This window comes from Anarrhichthys ocellatus, unplaced genomic scaffold, assembly GCF_004355925.1.
Source record: "Anarrhichthys ocellatus isolate YVR2014 unplaced genomic scaffold, GSC_Weel_1.0 scaffold11, whole genome shotgun sequence".
Classification (NCBI taxonomy): domain Eukaryota; kingdom Metazoa; phylum Chordata; class Actinopteri; order Perciformes; family Anarhichadidae; genus Anarrhichthys; species Anarrhichthys ocellatus.
Genome location: NW_022280041.1, coordinates 4,285,488 through 4,303,396, shown reverse-complemented (window position 1 = coordinate 4,303,396; position 17,909 = coordinate 4,285,488). Strand labels below are relative to the sequence as shown.

Below are 17,909 nucleotides of genomic sequence, written 5' to 3'. Positions count from 1 at the left end.
TGAGACCTTAAGTAATATGACTTTTTATATGATCGGATAACAAAATATAATTTATAATTGTTAGAAATAAAAACACCCAACATCTTATAATGTGGTAAATATAGCTCCACCTCAATGAAATGTTGCGTACACATGAATATGCATCCGTTTTGACGATCAAATAATATCATATACATTCATATTACTCAATAACAGAGTGTTTTTGTGCAGAATGAATACTTTTACTGTTGATGCTTTGAGTACAGTTGATGATAATACTTCTGTACTTTTATAAATGAGATTTTTATGCAGGACCTTTACTTGTACTTAGCCTACATGAATTCCACATGTGCATTTTTGTATGGGCATAACTTCAAATGACCCCAAAAGGAATTGCTCTAGTTAGAGGCGAATTAGAGCACCAGTGTGTTCATCCTGTTTACTTCCGACGCAAAAGCAATTAAGGTGCATCTGTTGTGAAAATGATTCGTGGATGTTTTCATAGAAGTGACAGTGATGTCATAAAGCTGCTTGGACATTGTAAACCCATCTCTTGTGTTTGATTAACCACCAGCTAGCCTTGAAATATCACCAGCTGTTTCTCTCACATGCGAATATAGCTTCAAGCCCAACTCTTTCATCAGGGGTTTATAACAACATTAATAATACGTTCTTGGCTCTTGCAGGGACAATATTGTTCAACATGTGACTGATCCCAAAATATTGGAGTTGGCGTTGTTTGGCCACTAATGACAAGAGCATCTCTGCACCCTTCAGAACAATTACAGCAGGAGCCAATGGACTTCCATATTGCTGCTGACATGTTCACATGAAATGCCACTGCGGGCAATAGCATGCTTTGAAATGTGTCATGGAAGCATGGTCACAGATAGCCTAGACGCAGTACAGAACACTCATGGTCCCAGATATCTGACATTTAGAAATGCAGTTCATTTCAGTGTTGCACCTTGACTTGATGTTTTTTGGCCCATCATTCCTCTCTTATTAATGATGCGGGGAATTTGACATATTCGAGGTATTAATAAAGAAGCAAGAAGGATGTGCTCAATGCAGACAAGATATTGCCTGCTTATCTGCAGAATCTCTATTACTGCAATGAATTACGACTGTTTGTTTTATAAAAACGAAAAAGGGGGGGGAAGGGGGGCGAGATGCTGACTTGCACAAGTTGCGACTTGCGGGCTGAGCACTCAAGAATGCAACCCGTGCACATGTCAGTAGATGGAAATGCTGAGTACGAGTGGAGCGCAGCGCACCAGAGCGCACGGAAACTTGTAGAGACCATTATTATTATTTTCCTGATTTCTTCTTTTTTTTTTTTTTTTTAAATCGACTGAGACGGACTGCTGTGGCACTTCTCATTGTTTTTTATTTTCGTGCATGACGCACGCTCTTCATACCATATGACTGATTTTTTTTTTTTTTTACTTTGAGGCTATAGGAGAGAACGCGACATGGAGACGTTTACAATACACGACATGCTCATGAATTCAACTGACCTGAATAAGATTTTATGTAATTTTGGAATCAGGAATATTTCGGAGTGCGAGCAGGAAACTTCACCCGAACCTAAAGGTACAGTGAATTTATCTATTTTATGTTACTCTGAAAAATCGTATATAACATCCTGTCTAACAGCAGATAGTTGTATTCAGAAATGTGATGTTTTCTTTTGTTCCAAATGCAACCAATTTTTTGTGCCAAAAGAGCGAGTGTTTTTGGGCATTTCATTGCGTCAATGCGCATTGGGCACATATGGCTCAGGACCTCGTCAACGCCAGTCTGCTATTAGTGACACATATGTTGTCGGTGAACACTGGTTTTGACAATGCCAAGTGAACCGAAATGCCATTAAACACGTTATGGATACAAGATGTGGGATTAAATGGCACAAGGCTTGTGCATTTCTGAGGAGAACAATCTAAGAGGAAGGATGGTGAGAGATACCGTCCCAAAATCTACTGTGTATAAATTAATAAATAGGAATATTTTAGAAGTATTAGAGTGATTTAAGGTCATTTCAAAATACAAAAGAAACCACGTGAGGGACAGCGTGAGTAAAAATAGCACACATTTTAAGAATGACGTGCCCAGAGTTTATGCGTTTGTGCACCCGTGTGTCTCCCACTGCTCTCAGACATCAACCAGAGCGTGCGGATCGTGCTCTACGGCCTCATCTTCCTCCTCAGCCTGATGGGCAACAGCCTCATCATCGCAGTCCTGGTGAGGAACAGGCGCATGAGGACCGTCACCAACCTCTTTCTGCTGTCTCTGGCCGTCAGCGACCTGATGGTCTCTCTGGTCTGCATCCCCTTCACCCTCATCCCCAACCTCATGAGGGACTTCATCTTCGGCGCCGGCATGTGCAAGCTGGTCATGTACTTCATGGGTGAGGGAAATTATGATATTAGATTATTTTGTTGGTCTTTAAATTGAGATATATGTAAATGGTTGTCTTTTTGTGGTCTTAAATGATCTTTACAGTCAAATTATACCGTTTTCTGAACTTAAATGACTAATGTCACGTGATTTTTGACCATATCACTCATCTATTGTTGAAATCTAGATAAAAGATATCATTGTGATACCTCAATTTATTATTATCCCCAATGTAGACTTCCTTTCAAGTAAAGAAAATGCCATGTTGCAAATATAGGTTTTGCATCCAAGTTTGATTGAAATGTGTATATGTTATATATTTATATTTGTATGGTGTATGTATGTCGGAGAGAGAGGATATTTACAGTCATATTAGGCAATGTCCTGCACAAAGGTTCCTTTACGAGCATGTTCATGGTGATTTGGTGATTTAGTGAGTTAAAAATGAGCTAAAAACAGCTCTAGTCAAAGTAAACATGTCGTCAAAAAGTGTGGATTTACCTCAAAGTACACTCACCCTCATGAATATTTACAGACAGGGTCTATAATTGGTCTAGAGCAAAAGGATTCTTCAACAAAACTTTAAAGTCCCCCCTCAAAGCATGTGTTTGAGCTTCACTGTGCAGACCGAAGACGTATGTGCAGAGTTTGACACTGAAGGCTGTTTTTTTCAGTCACATCTGTTGAAGGGGGGGAAAAGTTCCACTGCGCTCACTTTGAATCTGAGTTTAAGGCCTGTACGTATACAAGCAGCCAATCCAACATGGTCTGATATGCGATTTCGCAGAGGTGTGATGTAAGATACAGTGGCTGAACATAAGACAGCTCAGCGCAAGTAAGCAGCACAACCTGACCCACTTAAGTCAGACAGAGGCAAATCAAATCAGTACAGGAGTTGAGAAAGACAAAGAGCGTTCACTCAACTTCGAAAGCATTATTAGTTCTGCCACACTTAAATAAAATCATTTCTATAAAAAGCCTTTCACAAAGAAGTGTATTAACAGCATTAACTTTCAACAAAAGTGTTAGATAGAACTAAAATGTACAACCAAATCAAAATCCCTGCTTTTAGTTTAACTGCAAAAAATCATATGAGTTTGTTTGTTTGTGGTCAATTTGTATGCCTATCACCGATTTAAATGACTTCCAAATTATTTCTCCAGCAATAAATAGCGGAGGCCGCAGACAGTCAATCAGAACAGGGATGTGAAACAACTCTCCCGTGGCTTTAATTCGCTTGCTATTGTGATGAATTCCAGAAGTTCTTCTCTCGCAGAAAGCCTCGTAACGAGGTACAGCCATTACAGATGACGCACCTTCACTAATATTTCACTCTCATCTAATTACAGGTCTGCTAGAAAATCAGATTTTGCATTTCTCTCCTTACTTCCTGTCGCTCCGTCATCCAGGATTATTACCTCGTTTGTTCGCGTGTTTATCCGTTTATGTGTCACTTCTCTCGGATCGTACACGGCGATTATTCAAATGTATTTATAGCTCTTATTGTTATTGTTGCCGAGTGTGTTAATAACACAGGATGTAGGCCTACCTTAATGTGTAATTTAATGTCACTACAAATGACTGTGTCACAGCATCACGAGAGCGCCGCAGTAGCCACATGTTGTGAGGATGCTGACCGTTCTGGGTGTTACAAAGCCAGAGGGAGAAAAAACAAAAACAAAGGTGGATGGAAATGGTACCTAATTAAAGGAAAAGTTGCATTTTGGGAAATGCACTTAATTTGCTTTGTTGCCGAGAGTTTGATACCACTCCCATGTCTTTCTGTCTTTATGCTAAGCTAAGCTAAGCTAAGCATCTTATATCAATCTTCTCTTCTGTTTATTTGATTGCTATGCTCATGTATGGGAGGTCCTTCTTTTTCATGTATTAGATTATAGTTCTAATGTTTGAGGGGCTCAACACAGAAACTAAAAAAGTCGGTCGTCTGTATTTTGGCTTTTCTGATCTGTGCAGGTGTCTCAGTGAGCGTTTCCACGTTCAACTTGGTGGCCATCTCCCTGGAGCGCTACAGCGCCATCTGCAACCCGCTGACCTCCAGGGCGTGGCAGACCAAATCCCACGCCGCCAAAGTCATCACCGCCACCTGGGTGGCGTCCTTCATCTTGATGCTGCCGTACCCCATTTCCAGCGGCCTCAAGCCCTTCACCCGCCACAACAACAGCACCGGATACATGTGCCGCCTCGTGTGGCCCAACGACTTCATCCAGCAGTCCTGGTGAGCTGAAAAACAAGCGCACAAGGGAGCGTCGTACCTTCCCCGTCCCAGCAGGGTGCCTTCACACTCGGATGCACTCGGATTGTGCGGCAGCCAACGTAGCACGTTGCTAATTTCAGATGGCCCCTTTTATTGATTTTTCTCAGTCTGGTGCTGCTGGTGAGAGATGACCACTTTGGGGAAATCTGCTGGCATGACACGGATCTGACCCTTCAAAACAAAAGCATACCATTTTAAACAAGAAAGTCAATCTGCCAGGTTGATTTAGTTAAACAGCACATTTGAAAAACAAGACATGTTGTGCCAAAGTGCTTTTAGGGACCGGATTAAAAGTACATTTAAATTGCTTTAATGGAAAAAACACAAGATAAAACAATGTAGAAAAGATAAGAGGCTTATTACCCTTCAAATACAATACAAATCTTGTGTTGTCATGATGATATTAGTCGAGACTCCAAGGCAGGGGATTCTAATATTGGCTCTGTTGTTGATTTAACTAACAGTTAATGCTCTTACTCCCCTGAATGTGTCCCTTGCAGGTACGTGTCCCTGGTGTTGCTGCTCTTCTTAATCCCCGGTATCGTCATGATGACGGCCTACGGACTCATTTGCCTGGAGCTCTACCGGGGCATCACCTTTGAGCTGTCCAGCAGGAAGTCTAGCAGAGGTATGGAAATAAAGCACAGCGAGTAATCAAAAGCAACATTTCCTTTTCAACATTACTATATATTTCCCTATAATAAGTTCTATGAAAAGACCAAAACCAACGATATCTTAGTCCAATGTCTCAATACTTTACGACCTCCCTAATCTGTCTGTGGTATTTAACTCCCAGCCCACTGGTTTGTACTGAATCTTTAAAAACACATCAGAAGCATAAAGTTTATTTTTAAAAGGTTAAAGAATTCCCGATGCCCGCTGAGCACTGTAGATTGTAGTAACCGTCTCTGAAACGGGAGTAAAAGGTGCATTTCTTTGGGACTATTTTCAGCTGCGGATTGATACACATTTGGTGCTCAAGTGAGAGTTTACAGCATCAGGTTTGTAAGACTGACTCAAAATGAGCAACAGGGCCAACATCCAAAAAGCAGGTTTATGGTTAGAATAAATAAGCTGTATTAGGATTAGCTACGACGATACTTTATAGAAGGATCAATTCATTGTTACATTTGGTCCTTTCTTGAGAAATAGAATATCACCAGACTTATCCTTTAACTTGACATATCAAATTAGGAATTTTCTTTTGGAAATGCATCCCTGGCTTTTAGGAAAGTCTTACATTTATCGCTCTTAAGTGGCAGACACAACCTCAACTGTCCTGGTTGAGTCATGAGGGATTTTATACTGCTGATAAAACTGCACTCTGACACTCCAGTCTTTCCTTTTCATATTCACCCCCCCCCTCCCCCCCTCCTCCCACTCCCCTGGCAGAAAGACAACTCAGCACTGGCAGCATCAAACCCGGTGACAGCGACGGCTGTTACCTGCAGCCGTCCAAAAAGAAGACCATCACAGCCAGCACAGGCCGCCCCAGCAGCAAGCCCACAGTGGGCCGCGTGTGCGGCAGCAGCTCCACGACCAACCTGATGGCCAAGAAGCGCGTGATCCGCATGCTGCTGGTCATCGTCTTCCTCTTCTTCCTGTGCTGGACGCCCGTCTTCGTGGTCAACGCGTGGCAGGCCTTCGACCGGCGCTCGGCCTACCGCCTGACCGGGGCGCCCATCTCCTACATCCACCTGCTGTCCTACACCTCGGCCTGCGTCAACCCCATCATTTACTGCTTCATGAACAAGCGCTTCCGCCAGGGCATGCTGGCCACGTTCACCTGCTGCAGCTGCTTGGGGAAGAGAGGCGGCGGAGGGAGCGGAGGCGGAGGCGGCATGGGGAGGTCGGCTGGAATCTGGGATGCTAAAGGGGAGGCGGGCAGATTGAGGGCGAGGCTGAAGGCCGCAGAGCAGAACGGTCACACCCCGCCAAGTGGAGCCAGCACCTACACCGGCACCCGGGCCTCGGCCTGGAGTGAGCTGACTTAAAGTGGATCGATTCCTCTGCGTAAAAGAGCTCTGGCCTGAAGTGCAAACACTTTAAAGGGAATCTTGTTTGTTTTTTAAGGCCCTCACAGCGCTTATAGGACTAGTTTAAGAGCAGCTGCGTCGCTTTAGCTCGAAGTGTAACGTGACGTGGGTACAGTTGTTGTTAATGTGGAGCAGTGGAGGTGCACATCCAGTGCATTCACGGCACATCAACGCAGCCAGATGTGTTTTTCTAAAGCCCGTAGTGTCCAGGCGTTACAGGGCCTCAAGTCTAAAGCAGAAAACAAATTAATGTTGTTTAACCGCTCGCTTTATACACATTTTAGTTGTCAGCTGTAGCTGGAACTGCACAGGGTCCAAATAGTCTTTACAGTTCATTGTTTTTTAATTATGTGCACCAGAGTGAGAAAAATCCAGAACCACAATCGGTGCCAGAGGGAAAATGAGAAAGAAAAGTAATTATTTTTCTTACTTACCAGTTATGACCAAGGTCTGCTTCACCTGAAATTACATTTAAAAAAAGGTGAGTGACAATTTGCAAGAAGCCCTCGGTGATATTCTTTCGCGAGTTGACAAATGAGTTTCACCTCGAGGCTAATTTCATTTAGTAACTGCTGCGGAGCCTTCGGTCCTCCCTCATCTTCATCAGCAGATTGAGTTTCTACCAGTTGTCATGGAAATGTTCCAACTTGCACATTTCCGTGACAAACGGGCAAACTGGATGTGCTGATGCGGATTCATGCGATCGGATCAAAAGCTGGTTTAACAGCAAAACTACATCAAAACATCCTTTCACAAACTCACAATACTCAGTGCAGTTTAATCCAAGTGTCACTTATCCAGTCGTATGCTCACTAAACATGCATCCTCGGAGAAACCTATTTAAAAGTTGTATTAAATAGCAATAATGTATACGTTGGTAAACAGGCTTTTTATTTGTCATTATGTCACACCACAATGTAACTGTAATCAGCAGCATCAAAACAGTCATCCAGTGCACAAACAGTTCTGCTCTTGTCCTTGACTCGCTCTGTGTGTGTGTGTGTGTGTGTGTGTGTGTGTGTGTGTACGCGCCTACAGGAACTGCAGAGGCCTTATCATTTAGTGGGACTTTGAACAGCTGCATCACCTCTCCTTCAAAGAGCAAATTCCTGGCATTACCCCCCCCCCCGCATTACCCCCCCCCCCCCCCCCCCCCCCCGATTCCTACTGTTAAATATAGCAGCGTTCATGTAGCAACTTATTCCCACTTTGTTGTGTGTTGTAACACTGTTGTATAAATTCTTACTTTAAAGTGTGATGCGTTCATAGAGATTGTGTTTTATTGCGTGATGACGTGCCTACAGAAGTCCTGTTGCACTTAAACATGATTGAATGTAATCAGTGATTTCACAGGTTGTTTATTGTACATCTTGAAGTGTTTTCGGGCGGGGGATGGTACCGTGTTCTTTTCGGTTTTGATGTATAGACTCACAAGCCGTCTCCGAAACAGCCAAACGTCTGGTTGACCATATAAAGACCGTGAGCGCCCAAGTTCGCAGATGCGTTTGGAAAAAAAGGCTGGAGGCAGAGCAACTGTGAGCTTTTAACGGCTTTAATGAAAGTGGATCTAAAGGACAGAGGGCATTAGGGCCCAGACAAGTGGCGGAAAGAAAAGGGGGGGAAATCTGCTGGGACTTCATCCCAAGGATAAGAGCTCCATTTGGGCTCGGTAGATGCCAAAGAGCCCTGGGAGATGCTTAGCCGTCACTGTAGGAGGGAAGATACACAAGTCTGGCATTATCATTTGTAAAACAAAAAAAAAAAAAAATACATGCTTACATTACTGATGACCATTAAAAACATTACACAAAGTGAGATTTTATATCACTTTTTTTATTTCTCATTTTTATGCCAATATTGCAAGTTTTTTTTCTCGTTTTTTTTTTTCTCTTTCTTCTTTTTAATGACATACAGATTTGAGCATGATCTGGAGCTGCAATATGTACAAAAAACTAACGTACGTTATCAAAAAAACAAACAAACAAAAAAAAAACAACCGTCCCCTTTTGTTTTTGACGTTATTGCTAAATGTTACAAACGGCACAAGGTTTTCCTACCAATCAGCAACCCTTCGAGCACTGAGTACACTACCACAATGACACCTCTGCTTACCAGTTACTAGAATAATACACAGATACAGTGAGAGGGAAAGAGATCGAGAGAGCACATGGACAAGGAGAGGATATGACGATGAAAAAAGGGTGATCCAACTGTAGCAAAGCTAAGCGTAAAAAGGCTGTTAAAACTCCAAATGTACATAAACGTGAGCGGGTGGAAGAGTGAGGATGAAATGTGTGAGAGGGAAAAGAAAAAGGTAAGCGCTCTGTAGCGCAAACAGCCGAATAGTGTGAAGGAGAAGTGAAGGCTGAGTGCGACAGAGAAGGGGGCTTCCACGCCGTTTGATTTAAATGGGTTTAAAGCTGCCTCTCACTCGGCCCCCGTTTAGTTTAGCAGTGCATGAAAACTACGCTATATAAAAAAGACATTTGGCATATTAGAGGATACATAACATTGTTCAGAGCTCATGATATAAAAACAAAGAAAACACAACAAACAGCTGCTTTTGGAAGAGTAGAACAAACATGACCACACACACACACACACACACGCACACAGAGAGAGAAACCGGTTAAGATATTTGTGGAAGAAGGCGTGTAACATTTTCTTTTTACCCCTTTTGACGATGATTCGTTCCCTTTGCGCGCTTGATATCGAGTTACCCTCCCTATCCCATCACGCTTTTATTAAGAGAGAATATAAACCAGCTCAGATTGTCACATTTTGAAAAGCACCCCCCCCCCTTCTTTATTGGTGAAGAGCGACAAAAGCTGCTCTGTTCAGACTCGCGTGAGGAGATCCAGAGGAGCCAGGGGTTGGTTTAGCCGTAAGAGGTGACTCAGCATGTAAACAAAAACCCAAAAATATCCAAGCTCGAGGGGGGGGGGGGGGGGGGTGTGAGGCTAGATGTTTAAAAAAAAAAAACCTCACTGAATTTTTAGAGCTAGTAGAAAAAAACACTCAAAAGTTTAAAAGTCTACAGTTTAAGATTGCGTGACCTCCATCCTGCAGAGTAAAGGGTTCAGGCTGACAGACAGGAAGTGGCCTCTTTGAACGGGAACAACACAAAATAAAAAAAACACACTCCCAGGCCACCCGAGGCAGCACGGGCAATAATGCACTTTTCTTTTTTTTGTTGACATAAGACAAGGGGAGACTTTGTACCAATAATTTAAAAAATATCAATATTACAATATAAAACATTTAACATTAATGACTGACAGGTGGGCGAGCAGGTGGCAAAACGGGGGCATAACTTAATCTTTTTTTTTTTTTTTATTTAGTTTTTTTTTTTTTTTACAATGAAGGGGGGTGCAAGCGAATCCTATTTTCGTTCCTATTAAATTTGTTTGTAGGGAACACTTCATTAAGCAGACATTCAAGTTACAGTATCGTTCTGGTTTTTTTGTGTATACAGTCGTACTGTAATACTAGATCACAAGTATTGCCTTTGAGCGTTTGACCGTGGTGGAAGACAGAAACACCTCCGTGAATAAAAAGTTACTTTCTTTTGTTGTTTTTTTGGGGAGAGCAGTTGGAACACACTTTTGAAATGGAGCGAGTCTGACTCGATATTCCATTACAGCAACTACATGACAGTTACACACACACACACACACACACGCGCGCACACACACACGCGCACACACACGCGCACACACATATACACTTTGCTGGCTGGTGAACTAGTGCTCAGGCGGGACAGAAGACGATGAAATGACCTGTACAATATTGCTGTTCTTGCACATCTTTTCAAATAACACACATTTAGAAGGCCTTTTATACTCCTACAGGAGACACGATCACCATGAACACAGATGAGTGCAACTACTCGGGACAGTGAGTCAACAACGTACACAAGCTTCTGCAAAGATAATACACCACAGGAGATCCTTTTTTTTTTGTTTGTTTTGTTTTGTTTTAAAAGGCTGAAAAGAGCCGACGGCGCTCGTGAGACGTTGTACCAAAAGTGGGAAGAAAAAAAAAAAAGGTGCTGGGCACCGCATGAGAATAAAAAAAAAAAAAAAACGGGCTTATTATTGTACACCAAGGAAGACGAAGGCCGAGAGATCCTTCGGAAAGGCTGCATTTTGCATGACGAGGTGGTTCCTGTGACGAGAAGCGAGGCGGTAGCTTGGTTTTTGTGTGCTATTCACAGGTTCTTCCGAGGTGAGTAAACAGCAGATATATACGTAAGGTGAAGTACTTGTTTGTTTTTTTGTAATTGAAGTTATCGGTAAGGCCACATCAAAATTCTCTTCTTCTTTTTTTTGGGAAAACCCCGCTGGAGTTAAAAACGCCACCAGCACATACACCGGAAGACCCCTCGCTTAGGTGCAGCTCTACATCATGATACGCCAACAGTGACCAGCAGAGCAACAGGTACAGGATATTAGATATGTGAGCGACTGTGTACACGGTAAGAATATACAGTACTAAGGCTATCCTCTTGAAGTCAATGACTACGCTTTGTTACGTTAGTTTGAAAAAAAAACAAAACAGACTTGATTTTCGTAAACCGTGGAAGTTTTTTTGTTTCTTTTCACGTATTCTGCAAAATGTTGCTATGGCTCCATGTGAGATGTACTGATGTGTATACTTTCCAAAAGAAAAAAGGAGACATAGCGCACATAGAGTATTGCAGGCAAGGCAGAGGCGTTGCTTAAAGCTTTTCTTTTTAAAGACTTCATTAAAAACCAATGATAAAACATAGGCCCTCTGAGGTCCCCCCCCCCCCCCCAAAAAAAACACAAAACAAAAAAGCAAGAGTATCAAAAAAAAAAAAAAGTTCAATCCAAAGACTGAAAAACAGGCGTTTTGTCGTCAGGTCGCAACAACATACAGGTTGGGATTTTGGACCTCGAAAAGGGGGGAAAACAAAACCCAAAGCTCAGAGGAAGAATAGAAACTATTTGGTAACAAAAGTGTACTATATGTTTAATACAAAAAAAGGTATGGAGAAAAATGTACCTTTACTAAAGCTTATACAAGATCCTTGGTCCATAAAAACTATGTTATCGTCACGTTTTATGTGTGTCCCTCTGCATCCTTTGTCCCTCCAACAACAATACATCCAGCCCCCCCTTCAGGAAACCACAAATCAATGCAAAGAAAAAAAAAAAAAAGGAATAATTATAAAACAAGTGGTGGGAGGAGGTTGGGAGGAGGAGGACGAGGAGGAGGGGTGGCGCAAAAAATATACGTTCCTTTCAAGAGATTTTTGTTTTGTTTTTTTGTACACGGTGGATGTATTGCTGTTGTGGTTTCCATTCTCACAGCCGCAGAAAAGGTGCTGGTGCTCCGAGCCTGCAGGAATGTCACTCATTCCACACTCCAGGTCCCTAAAGTAACCACAGAAGGGGGGTGGGGGTGGGGGTGGGGGGGGTGGTCAAGGATTCCCATTGGCTGACAGCGCTGTGATGTCACTCCTCCCATCGGATTCCCCCCCTGCGTTTGCTCCTTTTCTCTCCCGCCAAAATTTCAGCTTCTTTGTATCCAAAATGAACACGCAGCACTTTAGAGTGAGTCTTCGTTTGTTACTTCCCCCGTAGTCAGTTATATACCTTGTGGTATTTTGCTCTCAAGGCATATAGTAGCGAGTGGCCCCCTGTGTGCGTTAGGAGACCACCGCGGCGGCGGAGGACGAGGACGTGACTCCGGCGTTGGAGGTGCTGTTGGGGCCGTAGACGCCGGGGCCGGCCTCCTGGGTGCTGCTGTTGTTGCTGCTGCTGCTGCTGCTGAGCAGAGTGGAGCTTCCGGCCCGCAGGATGGCCCCGGCGGCGCTGCAGTGCGGCCGCGGCCCCGGCTCCGGCGTGTAGGTGAAGGTCAGCGTGGTGGAGTAGATGATGCCGTCGTTCCGGACCAGCGTGACGGGCACCTGGACGGGCTGCCGCACCCAGCGCCAGCCCTCGCGGAAGGCCGAGATGTCGGGCACCACGCACAGCATGCTCTCCGCACACCTGAGGGGTTCGAGGGGGGGGGGGGGGGAGACAACACAGGGCGTGACGTGAGAGTCGTCACATGAGCCTTAAGCTTTGAAATTCTGTGTCAGCATTTTAGCCCAAGCCCAAAACAACTGAAGCCTCATTAACATCTCAGGTCTGTAGCAGTCAGGGAGGTCCCACTGTTTTCGCTGACAACGGTTATTCTGGCCTCTGACCTACTGCTTAGTGGGTGGTACTGATAAACACATCAAATAAAACATATCTATAAAACTCAAGAGGGAAAGCTAAGGGAATGGCTTTGTACAAGGGTGTAACACTGCAGTGCTTTGGCTCACTCGAAGCCAAATAACCACTGAGCGGGTTTGAAGAAGCAGCGTGGTACAACTTGAGTTATAGGATTGAGGCCATTAGGCATTCAGAGGGTCTGACAGAGAGCATTTTTGAAAGCTTTCATTAATTCAAATTACATTACTAACTTATTCATATCTCCGTTATAGGCATTAAACTTAAAGCCCGTCATTTTTCTACGACTGCACGATCCCTAATAAATCCTTAAATCAGTCGTAATAGACCATTTGTATGCTAATGAGGGGAAAAGAGAAATTCTAGCTAACGGGTCTCATTTTGGCCGAGAAAAAAAGAAGGAGTCCGTCATGAGTTACATTTAAAAAAAAGTAAGAGGCACGGGGGGGGGGGGGGGGGACACCTTACCGAGAATCAGTCAAATTAAACGTAAGCAAAGACACACCTGTACATGGTCTCGGCCTCAACGTCTCCGAACCAGACCCGCAAATTTGGAGTGAAGTTCTGTCCCGTCAGCTCCAGCATGGCGACATCGCCTCCACCGTTTAGCTGCAGACAAAGAAGATCGCTCAGTAAGCTCTCCGATATGAAGAGGACTGAACCGACACTGGGACCAGGTTTATGTTCGGGGGGGGGGGGCTACGAGAGCACCACGGGGCTTCTGTGTCTACCTGTAAGCTCTCTACCACAGGCACGGGGGTGACAGGCGAGTGGACGGGGCCCATGCCCTCGTAGAAGGTGTATTCAGCCTTGTCCGTGCTGATGATTGTCCAGGAGGCGCCGTCGTTGATCATCTCCTTGTTTGGTTCCTTTGGGCATGGAGTGGCCTAGCAGAAGAAGGGGAGGAGTCAGGACCTTTAATGCACATCCCCGGTGCAGAGATAACCAGCTCAGAGGTCGCTCCTTAGTTTTATTTTTAAGAATGCTAAAACAATCACGAGACACTGACTTGAAACTGGATGATCCTTTCTTGGGAAAGGCACAGGTACATGCGTTCCGTGTCCTTCAGGTAGAAGGCACACTTGTGGAGCTGGGAGACGGGGTCGTCGGCGTCCAGCAGCGCCGTCTGCTTGTCCACTTTACGGATGATCTGAAAGGGAGGGGGGGGGGGGGACAGGGATTAGACGAGCGGAAGATGGATGGGAGGATGGAGAGAAAGGATAAGACGAAGATAAGCATAATCACGAAGATAAGATACTTCTGGTCTTTCTAATCTCAAAGGACGTGTTTTCTTTTTACCAGTCTGGGCAGCGCCATGCCCGTGACGGAGCAAACCAGCTTGACTGTCTGGCCGTAGTGGATGTAACCGTCTCTCACAGTGAACTCTTCTCCTTCTGACTCCTCGTCGTCCACTAGAAACCGCACAACAGGAAGGGAAGAAGTAGTCAGTGCTGCAGCGAAGAGCCCACGAACCTCAACATTTCACTCAAACCCACACTCAATCACTCCCGTTCTTTGTCCGCGACGAATCAGCTGTGTAATCACTGTAATACAGCGTGGGTTACATTTACAATGAGCAGAGAGAGAAGACAAAAGTGACGAGCTGTCAAACCACATTCCTCACTTTACTCATGCCGAACCCTCCGTGTGATTTAAAGCCTTTCATTCTTACTTGTGTAAACTCTCGGGCTGACTGAGACTTACGCAGGTGGATGTAAAAGGCACCCCACTGCTGGGAGCTGGCGTGGAAGTTGCCGCCCTCCACGTGTAGATAGCGCGTGCTGACCGTTTGGGACCGAAGCCGGTTGAACAGTGCCACCTTGGTCCCTGACGCAATGCACACTGGGAAAAGAAACACGAAGGAGAAGACACACACACAGACAGGTTACATAACGAGCCAAACACATTGCGTACAGCTATGTTGACGGTGTGTTAATCTCAGTGATGTGTACGCTACATGTGTGCTACATGTGACATAACTGGGTTACTGGACACTCAGGTGCGGCTATGCTGCCCTCTAGTGGTTGGAAATATAACATCATAGCACTATTATCAAGAATAAGAATAATTAAATTAATTCAAATTGACAATGTAAATGAAATTAAACAGAGTAATAAAACAAGATTTAAATAAAAGCATAATACTGCAGAAATCTATCTTAATGAACATAGATTTTAATTAAAAGATATATGCCCAAAAAGTAAAGATGTAGGCCACATTTCGGCACACACACACACACACACACACACACACACACACACACACACACACAAACTCACAGTCGGCGTTTTTGAGCGACTGCTTCTTTTTGGAGGGCTTGGAGATGACTTTGATCCTCTTGCTGAGGAAGACACCGATGTCAGCGCTGTTGCCGTAGAACATCTTGACGGACAACATGAAGTGCTTTCTCTTGTCGGAGTCGGATATGTACAAGGTTTTGGCTGTGCAATAGTTCTGGGTGGACACGGTGATGGAGGGGGCAGAATAAGGACAGGGTTTAGAACACGTTGGATATTTTGGAATGCTGGAAAAGATATATATGTGTTTGTTTGTGTGTGTGTGCGTGCCGTACCTTTCCCTCTAAATTAAGCTGTTGCATTTCTTGGTCGCTGTTGCCGATGCCGATGAAGGCGCAGGGCTGCGACTCCTGCTCGGAGCAGCCGTCCCGCTCCATCTGCTCCTTCTTTTTCTTCCAGCCGCTGCCCATCAGGTACACGCAGGGAGGAGGGCAGAAGAACCTGAACACATGCACACATAGAACTATCAATATTTGGACTGACATCGCTGGAACATCTGTCCTCCATTGATAGTCACTTCAGCATCTGCCGACGTAAAACCGCTTCAGTGTTCAGCTCAGTAGGTCAAAATATTTATCATTTTCCCCCCTGAAACTAATATTTCCGTTTGTTTTTGTAGATATAAGTATGTTTTGAATCCTCTTGACAAGACATTATTTACATATCTACATTATTTGTCCTGGAAAAAAAGTCAAACATATCATAATCATATTACTCAAAACTACATTTCCAGTCTGGTCTGGATGTCAACAACTGAGAAAATACAACGTGCATCTCTTACGTTCCCCCAGCAGAGGGCAGACCTGCGCTATGCTCCATCGAGACAGTCAGAAAGTTCCTTTTACCAACATACTGTTTGTGTACAATCGAACTAAGCACTCTTTCCTTTAAGCTGTCCGGTCTCATTTAGCAGATGTTAACATGAGCAGCCCCGCATGAAACCGATCTCTCGAAATACATTTTCCATTTCAGGATGTCATGCTTTTCCTTTACTCCTACAGAACTACAGAAAAAACATCAACTTTAGCCTTATCAAAAGGTGAAAATCAACTCATGACCGAACCGGCCGTACTTCAAAATAAAAGCTTGTGTGCGTCAGTGTGGAACTGGAAAGCGACCTGTTTCGCAACACCGCCGCCTGTCTCTGTGGGTGTTTGTCTACTTTCACCTCCTATAAAAAGCGCAGACAGACAGACAGACAGCACATTTGCATTCTCCACTCAACCCACTTTGTCGGGCTCCCCGGTTACGTTACATGCAGATGTAATCAGCGGTGCGAGACAGACGCTCACGACCTGAGCATCATGGGGGTTTCTGCAGGCCAAAGGATGTTGAAACACTGATATGCACACAGAGAAACCTGTCTGTGTGTGTGTGTGTGGATCTCGTGGTTCTGACTGCGATATAGCAGAAATCCTTCGGCGAAGCACTCATTCGGACGCTTTTTCTTGTGACAGCTAGACGGTCTATTGGTTGCAGACGCTGTGTTTTTTTTAACCGAGTCCTGTATCGTCATTGAGCAACTCACAATCCAGCAACGCAGATACCGAACCTGCACGAGCATGCATGTGACGAGACGGTTTGTACGGTTTCCTCGGAATTCATCTCTCTCTCCCTCCCTCTCCCTCCCTCTCCCTCTCCCTCTCTCTCCCTCTCTCTCCCTCTCCCTCTCTCTCCCTCTCTCTCCCTCTCCCTCCTCGGGCCAAGAAAGCGGGCGGAGGATGGAGCACTGAAGAGAGTTGCATAATGAGCGAGAGAAGCGGGAGGAGGCTGCGCTTGCATGGAAATCACAACAAAGACAGCAACACTTAAAGTTGCTCTGTGAGCCTCTGAGACCTGTATGCTCATGTCCTTGAATCCTTTTTATCTCCCCTAGTCCCGTCCGCCCCCAAACCCCCTTGCTCCCTTTCCTTTGCGCCTCACCTGAACGTGGCCCCCTCGTTTCCTCCTCTGACCTGATACGGGAGGTCTGAATGGTCAAGTACCCACGCTGCACTGGGGCAAGCTGGAATGTGTGTCTTTCTTATTCCCCTCGAGTGACATGCGTTACCTCGCAGTGAAATGGGCCAAGTGTGTGTTATGTCAGCGTGTAGAAAGGCTTCAAAATAAGAGGTTCACACAAGGAAAAACAATTGAACCGAGACATGACGACGGTCAAGACGGTTAGATGATAAAAGAGAAGATATAGTTGACTAGGGCTGCAGCCGCTTAGCACACACTTAGCTCCCGGGCATGAACTAGTCTGGCACAAACCCCGATCAAACAAGACGGAACATGTCAATTAATGAACTTCCGAGGTGCTGGATGGAGGATTTTGTTGTTTGGCTGCTGGCTATAGATTCATATTCAGCTGGGAGCTGCTCTTTATGTGTCACTCACCTTTTCTCATTGCCGTAGGATTTCTGTGCAACTTTTGCGTGCAGGATCATGACAGTTTGGTCACCTCGCTCCTTCAGGTAATTCCTCATCGCTTCTCTGCAACAGAGAGAGAGAGAGAGAGATGTTGGTTAACGAAAAACGTTAAAAAAAAAAAACTAAGTGTGTGAAGTGTGTAATGAGAACATACAGAAACACACATTGCACACATTCAGTACACTCGCAACGACCTCTCTGGAAAGCCTCACAGCCGGCACAGTCTGCTCGCCAAAAAAAATGCTATGTTCTCCCCCAGCTGGGT

General features: G+C 44.6%; 2 protein-coding genes across 3 annotated transcripts in view; one reads left to right on the top strand and one right to left on the bottom strand.

The window, feature by feature from the left end:
- The first annotated feature begins 1,228 nt into the window (after nt 1-1,228).
- On the top strand, nt 1,229-7,814 carry cckar (cholecystokinin A receptor). Its single transcript, XM_031851053.1, has 5 exons — nt 1,229-1,575; nt 2,138-2,389; nt 4,354-4,615; nt 5,155-5,282; nt 6,047-7,814. The coding sequence occupies exons 1-5, from the start codon at nt 1,455-1,457 to the stop codon at nt 6,646-6,648; spliced, it is 1,365 nt and encodes a 454-aa protein (XP_031706913.1). The 5' UTR covers nt 1,229-1,454; the 3' UTR covers nt 6,649-7,814.
- Nucleotides 7,815-8,529: 715 nt separating this feature from the next.
- The window catches only part of rbpjb (recombination signal binding protein for immunoglobulin kappa J region b), a 36,725-nt gene continuing 27,345 nt past the window's right edge, over nt 8,530-17,909 (bottom strand). For both annotated transcript variants that reach the window (XM_031850838.1, XM_031850840.1), the window contains exons 3-11: nt 17,612-17,707; nt 15,508-15,673; nt 15,215-15,389; nt 14,640-14,777; nt 14,235-14,347; nt 13,945-14,085; nt 13,667-13,822; nt 13,441-13,544; nt 8,530-12,707 (exon numbers count right to left, since the gene is read on the bottom strand). In XM_031850838.1, coding sequence (XP_031706698.1) covers nt 12,365-12,707; nt 13,441-13,544; nt 13,667-13,822; nt 13,945-14,085; nt 14,235-14,347; nt 14,640-14,777; nt 15,215-15,389; nt 15,508-15,673; nt 17,612-17,707 — 1,432 coding nt within the window. In that variant the 3' untranslated portion in view covers nt 8,530-12,364. The remainder of the gene's footprint in view (nt 12,708-13,440; nt 13,545-13,666; nt 13,823-13,944; nt 14,086-14,234; nt 14,348-14,639; nt 14,778-15,214; nt 15,390-15,507; nt 15,674-17,611; nt 17,708-17,909) is intronic.

Excerpts from the sequence above, each read along its gene's own strand:
- cckar (XM_031851053.1), top strand. The coding sequence starts at position 1,455 with ATGGAGACGTTTACAATACACGACATGCTCATGAATTCAACTGACCTG. Across the intron at positions 1,576-2,137 it reads AACTTCACCCGAACCTAAAG|ACATCAACCAGAGCGTGCGG; the intron begins GTACAGTGAATT and ends CACTGCTCTCAG. Across the intron at positions 5,283-6,046 it reads CAGCAGGAAGTCTAGCAGAG|AAAGACAACTCAGCACTGGC; the intron begins GTATGGAAATAA and ends CTCCCCTGGCAG.